We start from the raw sequence: 14,407 nt of genomic DNA, 5'->3' as shown, positions 1-14,407 counted from the left end.
ATGTTGACTAGCATCTTACTTCTCAAGCAGTCCTGGGGAAATCAGTGGGACTATGGACTTGATTCTTTGCCCTTTGCAGTCAATAGCAAAGCTCTCATTGACATCAGTGGTGCAGGTTAAGGCCCTATTCAGAGTAAGGCAGTGCAAGCAATTACTATTTATACCTATTAATGGCTTCATTCATATTTTTGGGGCAAACTGAAAAGTCTTCACTCAATTTTTTATAAGGGTAAATTTTTTAAAAAATTGACTAACGTGGCATAGGTGCCGAAGTCCCATTTTCAGAAGTCACAACACTTAAGGGGTCTGAATCTCATTGAAAGTCAATGGGACATAACCACCTAAGTCACTTTTGAAAACGGGCTTTGGGGTCAGGTTTTCAAAGGTATTTAGGCACCCGAAAGATGCAAACAAACATCTTGTGGGATTTTCAAAAGAGTCTAAATGAGGTAGATGCCTATTTTCCATTTAAATCAATGAGAGTTCGGCACCTAACTTGCTTATGTGCTTTTGAAAAATCTCATTAGATGCCTAAATACCTTTGAAATTCTGTCTATTAAGCTTCTAAGCCACTTGAACACTTCTGAAAATTGTTACCTTAAGCCCTTACTTGGGCAACATTCCCGATGAACCACCTAAATTGATGCAGTCTCAGGATTTAGCCCATTGATGACAATGAGAATTTCTTCTGAGTAAGGACGAGCATTTATTCTTTATATTTTAACAAATGCATTCATAAAAAACAGCCTCACTGGGAACAAGCTATTCTCAGAAGGTGAAATTCGCTCCTAAGAGGCAAGCACAATGCCTATACTCCACTTAAGTGCTCAAAATAGGGCTTTGGGGGTGCACTGGCACTTCTATAGTTTTCTGCAAAGAGTGAATCTCACCCACAGAGAAGAGAGATTTGAACTTCTTTTTAAGAGCACATTGGAATCCCTGATCACCACTGGATTTCCGCCCAGGTATCTAATGCATGGCATGCAACATTGCATCACTTGGAAAAATCTAACACTGTTTTTGCATGAAGGGGAGCAGCGGATTTTCCAAGACATGTGGCAATAGGTGTTTTGCATATTGGATCAAAACTTTTAGTGTGCTATCAAGTTCCCATTAGGAGTAGAGCAACTAAGCCTAGATTATGACCATCTGGGCACAATCAGAAGGGTTATTTCTAGAGATGGGCAGGCTTCGATTCAAAGTCGGGATGATTTCAGTGTAGGTACCATTCAAGGGAAATATAAATAGTTCTGGGTTTTTATCTAATCTCTATCTTCTGTGTGTTGGGGGAGGAATACAAAATACATGTCTGCTGACAAACAAGCCAGATTCTAAAACCAGTAAGGATGAACCAGCAGCAACTGGCTGGGTAGCATAACAAGAAGATGGAGAAACGAAATACTTGCCATGTAGATTGATACAAGGCCATTCAGTGTACTTCTCTTCACAATGGTGGCTGCACACACTGCTAAATCAGTTAGTGATTACAATGAAGACAAAATTAACAAGGGAATGAGGGTTCTGATTCAATATTGGAAGTCATAACCTATTCTCACTCTCCTTTTAAAAAGAATGTAGAACTTGAGACATGTGCCTGCCTCCCCCAAAGTATGGATTCCATAAGAATGTAATTTCTAATGATTATTTCTACTGAGAAACATTCTTGAAAAGGTCTTTGGTTTCCTCAGTATTAAACAAATAATTTATATACTGTACATACCAGAATCTCATATCAACACACTTTAAACATTCATTGATACTCTACCTGAAAACTGAACACTGCTGATGAAATGCAATTTACTTTTTTTTGTTTCAAAATTATTGCACAGGCTGTGGTTTATCTGGATTTCAGAACACCAAAGGGCTGTAGAAAGTAGGAAACCAAAATGGCCTGGCCTTTGAAAGGGCTGCTGAAACTTCTGGTTGAAAGTTTTGGTTCTTCCCTCTCTTTTGGGCCAAGACCAGTACACAAATCTCTGGATAATCAATTATTTGCTTTGTTATCTACTACAAAAGAACGCAAAACTGTATGCACACACTAAATATACAAACCTACTTTTTCCTGGTAAAACATGCCTGGGAAGTTTCCTGATAACAATTTCTTGGTGGAAACACATTTTCAAAGACAACGGGTAAGATTTATAAGTGGGTCACTGCCTACTGAAGTCGGGTTTTGCCAGTAGCAATGTGGAGTGCAAGAACGTCACCTGGTTTGTTACTAGATGCAGCTGGTTTTTTACTAATACCAATGAATTCTGCACATCACCACAGATAGCATATTATCAAGTTAACCAGTCCCAGCTGTTTTTGCTTTCACTACTATTGCCTCCTGCTCTACAGTTTGGATAATGTTCACCATTCCTGTTCAGCCTGCCAGCAATTCCTTCATTTAAAAAGACCTGAGTTTGTCTAACTGCACCCACAAATAGGCTTGTGTAGTAAAGTAGTAATTTGTAACAGCCTCCCTGGCACTACAGGAAGTAAGCTCAATGAATTGGAAACAGACTTTAATATTGCTGAGTAGCAACCACAATGATGACAACTAAGGATATATCTTAAAATTCTCCTCTAGGTACATTTTAAAGAGCACTTTTTCACAGGCCCAGTCCTGCACTCTTGCGTGGGTGAGTAGCCCATACTTATACACGGAATTCAACAGGACTATGTGCAGGAGTGAAAGGTTTGCAGGATTCAGCCTTGTATTTGGAATGCCTCCCCTCTTTATTACACCATCTGTGCTCTTAGTAGCACCTTTGAACCCTGGCTTTTGTTTTCACCAAGGTTTTTTTTTTTTTTTTTAAACCATGGGTTTTAAAAAAAAAAAAAATTCCAACTCTGATCATTGTGCACTTAAAACCATAGATTTTCATCATCAGTTGGGATGTGAAATTCTACAGTGTCTGAGAGTTTAATTTTTTATAAAATAATACTAAAGGATGTGTTAAATGCTGTGAGAAAGCTCTTCAACCTGGTATATAATTGGTGCCAAAACATTAAATGATAGACAGAGGTGACTGAATGGACGTCGAAACAGTGCAAGCTTGAATTGTTGGAGACCTGCTGGTGCTTTGGAGAAAACTTTGCGAGGCATTCCATTTTGTTTTGAAAGAATTATGCTTAGTTATCTGATTTCCCTTACTTAAAAAAAAATGAAATCAGGATCTTTGATTTTTTTAGCATTAATCAACTCTTTCTATTGATGTTCCCACCTGAAGTCATGCTCTATAATCATGCTGTCACTAACAGTGGAGTGTGTCTTCCTACTATTTGAAGGGGAAAGGAAAGATAAAGAGAAGATGAACCCACAAGAAACAAAGAGACCCGAACTGCAGGCTGAATTGGAGAAAAATACAGAAGTGATAACACATATGCAGACTGGTTTAGAAACAGAATGTTCTCTGTTATTTCCCAAGAAGTACTAATGAGTCAATAAAATACTGTGAAGGGTGGTAAATACAAGGGAGTGAGCAATGGACAGATCAGAGACTTAAGTTAAAACAGGATGGGCTGTTACTGCAACCTTTACTTATGTGAGTATTTCTTATTCATCCAAGCAGCCCCACTCAAGCTTTGTTGATGAATAAGGTCTGCAGGCTCAGATTTTAGAATGGCATACCTCATTGGTCCACCTTTTTGGGAGATCATGAACTCAGATTTTTTGGGGGGGACCAAAAGATTTCTGGTAAATCCTTAATTAGCAAGATAATGGCTGAGGCTACCAGTCCAAAACAATAAACATTAATATGTCAGTGTCTTGCTCCTGTAGACCAGTGGCTTCCCATAACTACTCAACTACTCAAGACCTTATTTGATGGGCTTGGAAATGGCTACACTGTATAAAAATGGTGTTTTTAAAAAAATTACCTTTACAAAAACATTTCCCTTTCCCCCCCTTTTTCTTAAAGATTTCATTATCTACAGGAACCCATAAAAATTTCTCCATATTTACATCTAGATAACTAATAATTGACAAATATAATATCGTGAAATAAAATATTGAACGTGAATATCAACCTTTTAAATAGACGTTTGGCTCACAGCTTAAATGACAGAGAAACAAACCAAAAATTATCTGCTCTACTATAGCCCCCATCTTTTTTTTTCCCCTCCAAAGCGCAAACATAAAGTAGTATGGATGGAGTATGCTGCATCTAAGCAGAATGCCAGCTGCAAACTGCTCCCCTTCAGCACCCTGTGCTGAAAAACGGCACTCTCTGAAGCTGGTGTGAGTGGCTGCTGAGGCATACAAGCATCTAGCAAATATGGACAAGCAGCTGCTCCCTCACCACATCCTTCTGTTGGAGCATCACAAAGACATTGCCTTTTGAGCCCAAGGAACTGGATGGCTTCACATCTCCCCTCCTGCTGCACTTTAAAGATGACAATTTAGCTTCATTTTACAATGTGTTTGGCCACTGACACAAGGAAATGTAAGGCTGGGGGAGGGAGGAAGCGACAGTGTGTGATTAATTCCCAAGCATGCATGGTCTCTCTCTCTCTCACACACACAGTGCTCCCTGAAACCACTAACTCATTCAAAGGCACAGTTTCTTTAACGACGAGTAACAAAGTGTGCCCTATAATAACCCGCACTTTGGGTACGATGGATTCCATGCACATTCCTTTCACTGGCAGTCTGGAAAGTGCCAACGTGGCAGGTGGTTAGGAGTTCAGTCACAGGGTGCTGCCAAATGGTGCCAGGTCAGCAGTGAGAGTCGCACGGCTTCTGCTGAAAGACAGTGGTGCAACCAGGCTGCAAAACGAGGCTTCATTGGCCACTGAAAATGCAGAGCTCCTTACAAAGGGCTCCACTTTCCATGCCAACCCAAATTTCCTAGAATTGGGGCCTTGTGTTTGTTCACAAGCCATGTGCTAAACCTAGTCTGATAAAAACTCAAACTACATTACATTATAGTACATCCAGCCAAATACACACACATATGCGCCCTCTTCTCCCCCACATATATGTTAGCAGGATGTATTAACATTCTGAGAAAGCTTTGGAACTTTTATCCCTCAGCTTTAAGAGCAAAATCTACTTAACTGGTACCTTACAGTTAACTGCAAATGTGCTTTAGGAGCAGCATTTCCTTGGACAACTTCCTTCTGTTATATCACAGTGACCATAACATATCATTACATGTATTTTGCTGAAGTGCGCAGCCAATGATCGGCTTTGTATACAATTCCACCCTCCCCTTGCCCCTTTAAGAAAGTCTGTAAAAGCCGGTGTCGCAGTGCGAAAGCTTCTTGAGCGTAGGAGTTTAAACAATGTACCTCACCATACAAAGGAAAGAGAAATCAAATTGCTGTAGGCGCATTATCCAATATTTCTACAGTGTTGTGTCTAAATGTTGTGCTGGCTTGAAAAGGAGTCTGTGCACAAGTCAATCTGTCTTAAAATACTGTTGAAAATATTGTCATTGGTTCAGTTCTATAGCTGTGTCCTCCTCCTCCTCCTCCTCCCCTTTGGGTTTCCCTTTCTCCTCCTCCTCTTCCCTGATGGCCTGAATTTGTTCTGAGGATTGGTGCAGCGTGGATTGCTCTAGACCTTGCTTTTCTGTCCCAGCTATCCTTTCCTCATCTTCAATTACTTTCTTCCACATTTTATGGTTCTGAAGCAGGTGCTGAGTGATCTGGCAGTAGATTTTCCTCCGCTTGAACTTTTTCTTTCCTGTAAAATATTAGACGAAATTACTATATTGTTTTCTTGAGAGGGAAGAGAGAGCAAGAGTCATGATATATGGAATCAAGGGTCCATCTTAATTAAGAGTTGTTTATTTAAAAAAAAAAGTACAACTACATGGAAAAATAGACCAAGCCAACTTTCACACAGTTTGAGTCCCAGCTTTGTGTCCTTTGTTTACCAAGGAGCACACCCGGTCCAGGACACTGTACAGCACACAAAGACATCTAGTGGCTGAATGATATACTGCCTGTAAAAATATTACAAAGTGCATGTCTCCTCTGACTCATTTGGGCATGCTATGTGCTCTTTTTGACAGCAAATGTGGCCTGCTTCAGGCTGACCAATTTAAGACCCTTCACTACTCTATGAAATATTTGTTTTCTTTTCTTTATGCATTACCTATGCACTGACAGGAGCTGTGGACGGGGAAAAGGCAAGTAATGAATGTTCTATACATTAGTCAACAAAATAGCACCTATGATCCCTTCCTTTTAAAGATCTGCTCTACACATTACCTTGCTATTGCAATGGGCCTGAGCTCCACTGAAGCAGCAAGTGAAAAATCCAAATCTAGGTTTCACACAATATAGCGCAGCATTGCTATTGTTATGACAACTGAGTTTGGACCGTTGATAAGTGAAGTCCTATGGCAAATAATATCACAGCCTTGGAGTTTCCTTCTTTCTAGTTTTGAGGCATCAAGCTGCGATTATACTACAAACTATATTTGCCACTTCCCATCATCAGAGTCACTTGCACCACAAACTTTTTCCTGCCCTGGGTAACAGCCCATTATTGTAGACGGTCCTGTAGTCTGATGGTGATAGAGTTGTGATAGCTACAATTCCGTTCAACACAAAGCCTGAAGATTTTCACCAATCGTGAAGAGTGGCAGTGGCAGCTATAGAACTTAAATAATAAACCTCTTCAGGAATTCTACTGAAAAAAAAAATAGAGTGACGTACAGGAATGTTTTGTACCAAATAAATTTGCGTAAATGAGAGTTTGCAGGTGGCCTAAAGCATGTCTGTGTTGGGAGCCAAAATGTTGAGTCCTTGAAGCTTTTGAATTGGAAACAAAGAGCTTTTCACTGCAGCACAGTCCAAATCCAGCTCAATCCTTCATTAAAAAGCTCTTGGTTCCCTGTAGGAAACTTTCAGGTTTAATAATAATAAGAAACCTCTATTCCACCAATACACCATATTAGAACATTCTATCCCAGGTTTCCTGTGACCCCAAATCTTGCAGCTCTCAGCAGAGATTTGTTATGGCTTGAGATTTTGTTTGAACCCAATAAGGATTGATTCAGTTTAACTCTTAAATTCACAACGGGGCTTGTTGGAAGTTACCTGTTCAGACATGACATAAAATATCTCTTGCTTTTAAGCTACATCAAATGTTTGCAGGTCAGACAATACACTAGTTAATTTTATTAAAGTCCAATTATCTAAAACGTTCTAATGAATTACCTTGACTACAATGAAAGGCCTTCTACAATAATTTCCCCTTTCCATCTTCTCAAACACATTTCACTTACAGTTGTCCTGAATGTGGTAAAAAAAATTCTTTTTCTCAGTATTTGACATATATGGGCAAATCAGAGGCATACATCTCTTTGAAAACAGGAGATCTCTTTTGTGTTGTGCTGAAAGAGCTTGGAATATTCAAAATGACACTGAAAACAGATCTAAATACCTGACTAATGTTTGTAATCTTGTAAATGGTTACATCAGTGTGGAGGATATTGAAGAGATACCTACCCTAGATTTAGACTTTTCAGGGCTTAAAGATGAGGGACTGATGTGTCAAAAGAGGAGATGTCAGAACAAATTGGTACATTGAAGTACACCAAGCTACAGGCCCAGACAGTATAACACCTTAGATTGCTTAAGGAATTTAAAATTACTATTAAAAAATATGTAATCTGTCATTGAAATCAGCAACTACACCAGAGGATGGAATGGTAGATGGCAGATGAATATGAATCAGTTGCTCTACTGACCTCTTCTCATAAAAGAACAAGGGGATATTCAATGGAAGTGAAAGACAACAAAATTAAAGCTTTTTTAAAAAACCCACAATACATAATTAACCTGTCTAACTTACTGCGATGTGATGTCACTGAGGCCAAGAGAGCAACAGTATTCCAAAAGAAGTCTAGTCATTTTCGTGGATAATGACAACAGCCACTGTCACATTAATTAGGGTTATTTTTTAATAAATGTAACAGATATAAAGTGTCATGTTCTAGGGCATAAATGAATCACTAACTGAAGAAACTTTCCCTCTCATCAGGTAATTCCATAACTGTCAATCTTCCACTGAAGAAGAAGAGCTCTGTGTATACTCAAAATTTTTTTCTCACCAACCGAAGTTGGTCCAAAAAAGATATTACCTCACTCAACTTGTCTCTCTAATATCCTGGGACACACACAGCTACAAGTCTAGGGCTTTGGAGCGGAGCAGCTCCGGAGCAGTGGAGCTGCCGGTTTTTGCCTGGAGCTGCAGCGGAGCCAGAGCACAGCTCCAAAGCCCTAGCTGCAACAATACTGCAAACAATCTTCCGCTACTACTAAAACAGGATACTACACTATGCAGTCCACCTGTCTGGCCAGTAGGGCAATTCCTATATGTTCATATGAACATAATGCATTTATGAAAAGGACTCAAAGTGAATGAGAACAGTGGTTTACTAGTTACAAGTTACGGCATCACACGTGTGGTTGAAGAGGCTGTATGATTTAGTGGATAGAATTCTGGACTGGAAGTCAGAAGACCCCGGTTCTATTCTGAGCCCTGATTTTGACTTTCTCTTTGACCTTAAACAAGTCCCTAAACCTCTCACATCATAAATCTCCATATACAAAATGGGAATGATACTGACCCTCCTTTGTGAAGAACTTTGAGATTCTTAGGTGACAAGCCCTATACAAGTACTAAATATTACTAATATTGTACTAGAACTCTGATGGCTTCCTCTCCCTCCCCTAGATCCAAACCTCCTTCCTAGTAAAAAGTTGAGTTGGAGAACGGGGGGAAGGGGATGCCAAAAAGGAAAGTGAAACAGAAGGGAAAGGAACAGAAATAAAATGGGAGAAGAGAATGCAGAAGAGGGAGGAACAGAAAAGAGGTGGTGTAATGAGGCAGAGTGGCCCGCCTCCAGTACAGAGAGGGTTAAGTCCCCCTGGTGGGTGCAGTTAACCACACCCCACCCCCCTCCACAGGAAGTGCAGGGGTAGGCAGGAAGTATAAGAACAGGGCCCTGCAGCTCAGTTGGGGCCGGACCAGGGAAGGAGGCAGACCTCTCTCCCAGGGAGCTGAGCCCTCAGTCAAGCCCATGGCTGGGAGCAGAAAGAAAAGGCAAACCACCTCCCCAGGAGACAGAAAGCCCAGGGAGAGACTGGAGGAAGGGCCACCTGACCACGAGACTGAGAAATGGATCCCAGCAGTGACGAAGCAGCACCAGCAGGAATTGGTAGGAAGTAGCCCAGGGAAACAAGACTTTGACCCGGCTGTGCTGCCAGGATGTAAGGCAGCGATCACATGTTTCTTTGCTGACCCCACGGCAGGATCGCCCACCACTTCTAGTGCCCTGGGCTGGGACCCAGTGGAGCAGGGTGGACCAGGAGGCTGAAGCCATAGACTGTTAATTGCTCAGCTCACACTCACAGGGTTTGAGCCATAGAATATTGCTGTTCACCCCAGCCAGGAAGCCTGGGCTCCCGGCTGACTGGTAGTTGGCTTAATCCTCTTTCGGAGGTTTGACTTGTTATTTGGGCGACTGCGCAGCCGCAAGCCAGGCTACCCAACAATATATACAGTGGGCCTACTGACTCCCTGATGCCTCTGGAGGGGGCGCCCTGACCCTGAGAGAGGCAGGAAGGCTACAGGTGGTAAGGGCTGAGGTGCTGGATTAATTTAAAGGGAAACTACCAAGAGACATGGGCTCCAAATTAACTTACCACTCCAAACCATTTTTCACAGGTTCCTCAACATCCCCTCATAGACTACCAAAGCTTCCTCCCAACAGGCCAATCACTGCCACAGTCATGCTTTCAGCAGAGGACTGGATGGATTTTGGAGTCTATCAATATTACTTATGGATTGGCCAGAGGTTTGAGGGTCATAAAAAATTCTCTGGAGCTGATACAAACCCAAATCTCTTACGTGTCAATGCACAGCACAAATACAGCAAACTGGACCCCTTTCCACAAGAAGATGTGTTCTCAAATATTTCCACCATTAAAAAAAATTATATATTGTGGTAGCATCTACAGGTCCCAATCAGGGAACTGGGGCCTATTGTACCAGGCACCGTACAAAAACCTAACAAAAAGATGAAGATCTTGTCCTACCCACATCTTCCAATGGAGAAAAAATTATAGTCCTTTAAAAACCAGCCATGGAGCAGTCTAAAAATCGCAGATGTAGGATGGGCAACCTAATGACCTACTAGAAGTGTTGTCTGTGAAGTCTTTAGAAGCTTCTCCACTCCCAAAATGTGTGGCTACCCGTTAAACCTCTTGGGGGCCAGTTCAGCTAGTCCAGTTCTAGAGAAATTCAGGTTATGGCTGACTAGGAGAAACTCTTTAGGCTTTTATACAGGGGATCGTTAGCCCATGAAATGAAATCAGCCCCACTGAAAGATATAGATGCAAACAACATACTTGACTCGGAATTTTCACACATTTCCATTTCTGCTGTTTCTTCCTCTTCTTGCTCATCAGTATCTCCTGACTCATCGCTATCTTCCACCCATTTCCCTGGCATCAGCCCCGCTGAGTCATAGGAATTACATAGTGGACCCACAATGTGAGAAATGAAGGATTCCTGAAGGTGTGCCAACTGGGGAGCTGAGCGATCCATGAAAGGACTTATAGGAAGGCCAAGGCTCGCCTCTTCATCACCCTAGAGATGACAAAAATGTGTTACTTCTGTGTGATACATTAATTACATGGATATGGGGGGAGAACGTGGAGGGAGGCATCAAAGGCAATTGCAAATATTAGAAGGAAAAATATTCTGCTGTGGAGCCATCTCCTTTTACCATTTCATTTTTTATAGCAGACCAGCATATAAAGGTAGCATGGCATCAATTCAGCCTTCATATAAAAACTACTCTACACAGTTCCAGAGCTCAAACACAAGAATAATCTGCTATAAAGAATATCCTGAATTTACAAAACATGCTCTATGAGGACTTTGTAAAGTAATGCCCACCTTCCAGTCCTGTAGTTTACATTGCCATCTTGGAAGCTTAAAAATGAAATCACCTTTCTCCATATTGTTTTTCCCCCCATCATGTATGCAAATCATTTGTGATTTTTATCATCATTATTAGCTTGTTAGCAACTAACCACCTTATTCACAAGAGGACAGGATTTACCTTTTCAGAGCAAGGGCTGGCTTGTCAAACTAGTTTTCTTATGAATTTTGCCTTTCTTTTAAGCTGCATTATAAATAAGTTGGGCGACTCTACTTTTGTGTTTCTTTGACCTGCCGAGCTTCAGGCCATAGTCACTCGTTTCCTGAGGAATGTTGTAATGAACATGTCAATGTAGGGTCATTCAAAAATGCAAGATCCTCTGCACATGTCCCTTTGCTAGATTTCTGTTGGGGGAGTGGGGGGAGGGGGGGAGAGAGAGAGGGCCCCCTCCTGGTGCTGTGATGGAAGAGTTAGTTTTCTACCAAGGTCCACTGTATGAGCTAAACACTCAAGTTCTTTTTCAGTCATCCCTAGTGCAGCAAAATTCCTTTATTATAAGATTTGGTCCTATAATAAAAGAAGAATTGATAATGCATATGACTTGTTATGCAAACTGATGTGACTAGACTGTGGATTTCTACATTTGAGAAATAAAACAGTTCATGAACATTATTGAAGATCCACAGTCAATTTCTAAGACATTACATCCATGTTGAATTTGTTTCCAAGTGCCTAGTTTCTCTGAGTATCCAAGATATGGTTAACTGAATCATCTCCCTTTTGAGAAAAGGGAAACACAAAGAGTAAACAGTTAAACTTTGATGAATGCCTCACTTCCAGCTTTCCTGCATTTTCTAACAAGGTACACACAGTTCAATGCTCAGCTATCAAATATTTGATCTTCCCCCTCCCATTATTATCTCAAAACCAAAGTGTGTGCACATTCCTGAGATAACAAGTGGATTAACCAGAGATGGCAGTTCTCTCTCCTTCACAGCATGACATCTCAGATTTCACGTGAAGAAGTTGTCAATGTTGGGAAGAAAGTCGACTGATGAAAAGTTTAACATTAATCAAGCTTAATTCTTTCAAGCTTGATTATGAGCTCGATTTACAGTTGGAAACAACACACATGTCTCACTGGTCTTCCTTTAAATATCAACATTAAAACCCATTAAACATACTGCAACAATATTGTGTGTTTTTCCAAATTTAAATACAATAAGTTTTTGATAACACTTAGAATTCGTACAGAGATGTAATTCTTCAAAGCCCGGTACACTTCTGTTTTTTAATGGAGAGGGGTGCTGTCAAGAATGGCTCCCAATTTTCATGGCATATGCTGAACATAAGAACAAAAGGATGGCCGAACTGGGTCAGACCAAAGGTCCATCCAGCCCAGTAGCCTGTCTACCGACAGTGACCAATGCCAGGTGTCCCAGAGGGAGTGAACCTAACAGGTAATCATCAAGTGATCTCTCTCCTGCCATCCATCTCCACCCTCTGACAAACGTAGGGACACCATTCCTTACCCATCCTGGCTAATAGCCATTAATGGACTTAACCCCCATGAATGTATCTAGTTCTCTTTTAAACTCTGTTATAGTCCTAGCCTTCACAATCTCCTCAGGCAAGGAGTTCCACAGGTTGACTGTGCACTGTGTGAAGAAGAACTTCCTTTTATTTGTTTTAAACCTGCTGCCCGTTAATTTCATTTGGTGCTCCCTAGTTTTTATATTATGGGAACAAGTAAATAACTTTTCTTATTCACTTTCTCCACAGCACTCATGATTTTATATACCTCTATCATATCCACCCTTAGTCTCCTCTTTTCTAAGCTGAAAAGTCCTAGCCTCTTTAATCTCTCCTCATATGGGACCCGTTCCAAAACCCTAATCATTTTAGTTGCCCTTCTTTGAACCTTTTCTAATGCCAGTATATCTTTTTTGAGATGAGGAGACCACATCTGTACGCAGTATTCAAGATGTGGGCATACCATGGATTTAATATAAGGGCAATAAGATATGAATTACATTGTACATTTGTAATCCATTTTTCTAGCAAACCTACTTTGGGGAGACTGATGTATCCCTTATAATTCTTCCTTTCAAAATGAGAAACTGGATGTTTTCCCTAAAATAGACAGTTGTTTTAGGGGCTGGGGGAGTGGGAAAGGTGATAAGGTGTTGGCTAGATCCTCAGCTAGAATAAATCAGCTGATACATATGAACCCATTGTCTTTAATACCTGCAGCAGGTTCTGGAGGAAAATTGCTACTATACATCATGTTGGCATGGCAACTAATGTCATTCAAAGGACATAATGAAAAGCACATTGCATAAAGCACTCAGAAGCATTGATTTTTTCAGGAACAAAGTGCATTGATCAAAAATCTCTAACAATTTAATAGAATATTTCTGGCTATCAGCCATGTTGGAAGTCACTTTCAAGCCAAGAATTAAATGGTACTATATAGTGCCCATCCTAAAAGGAAGACTGAGAGCAAGGGCAATGAAGATAAAACCTTAATCCGAGTGTACAGATGGAATGAATCTACGGTAAAGCACACAACATCACAATGCTTTTGCTGATCTTGTTTTAGGGTTCCTTGTCAACAGCTTTTATGACGTTGCTGCCTTTAATGTACCAGAACATGTACTGTGCATGCCATCAGCTGTGACGGATCCAACGTGAGCCACGTCATTATATCTGATTGGTATGCAGTGGAGTTTAAATGACTGCATCTCTTTACGTGAGATACAATGAGGTGCAGCAAAGAAATAATAAGAACACAGTCCTGGAGGAAAATCCAGGAGATTAGGGCAGAACTCTCTCTTGCAGTAGGATTTATTTTTAATAATTAGTCTTATATTTATGCAGAGGCTAGTGTCCTCTTGCATGCTCGGGTACTTTGAACGAAGAGGCCAGCTAAATGCTTAAATTTTTCTTCCTCTCACTCCTCCTACATACACTACCAGGGAGCAGAGGGAAGCCAGCCCTTTCCCAATGCAGTCGCTAATACGCTAAAACTAGGGGCAGTCAGCACCCTGCAGTGCTTAACATGCAACCTCTGGGTCACTGTCCAGCCCTTCCCAGAAGATTCTTGGGCCTGGGGGGCAGTGGCTCAGCTTGCTGGCCCATTCCCGATGACATAAGATATATGGTGTAGTTACCCCTGAAAACTCAGGGGGGGGAACTGGCCTTGGATACAGTGTAGGGTTACCATTCGTCCGGATTCCCCCAGACATGTCTGGCTTTTCTGAGTTAAAAATAGCGTCCAGGGGGAATCTGGAAATGTCCGGACTTCCCCCCCATGCAGAGCGCGCGCGGCTGATGGGGCAGCCGGCCAGATGGTGCCACATGCACTGGGCTCCGGCAGCCAGAGAGCCCCTCCTCCGCTTCCCCCTCCTCTCCCCAGCAGCTGAGATCACTCCCTCCCTCCCTCCCTGCATTCACAGATCACTGGACGTTCGGGCCTCCGGCAGTCTGGAGCTCCTCCCCCTGCCCAGCGC

The 14,407-nt window shown here is 41.5% G+C and overlaps 1 protein-coding gene across 1 annotated transcript in view; it reads right to left on the bottom strand.

The window, feature by feature from the left end:
• Positions 1 to 2,786: 2,786 nt before the first annotated feature.
• PDE3A (phosphodiesterase 3A) overlaps positions 2,787 to 14,407 on the bottom strand; it is a 371,809-nt gene continuing 360,188 nt past the window's right edge. The window contains exons 15-16 of the mRNA XM_024203245.3: positions 10,357 to 10,597; positions 2,787 to 5,674 (exon numbers count right to left, since the gene is read on the bottom strand). Coding sequence (XP_024059013.2) covers positions 5,421 to 5,674; positions 10,357 to 10,597 — 495 coding nt within the window. The 3' untranslated portion in view covers positions 2,787 to 5,420. The remainder of the gene's footprint in view (positions 5,675 to 10,356; positions 10,598 to 14,407) is intronic.

Source organism: Terrapene carolina, unplaced genomic scaffold (genome assembly GCF_002925995.2).
Source record: "Terrapene carolina triunguis isolate 2854851 unplaced genomic scaffold, T_m_triunguis-2.0 Scaffold112, whole genome shotgun sequence".
NCBI classification, from domain to species: domain Eukaryota; kingdom Metazoa; phylum Chordata; order Testudines; family Emydidae; genus Terrapene; species Terrapene triunguis.
Note: the sequence above shows the minus strand (reverse complement) of the source record. Positions and strands in the feature narration are given on the sequence as shown.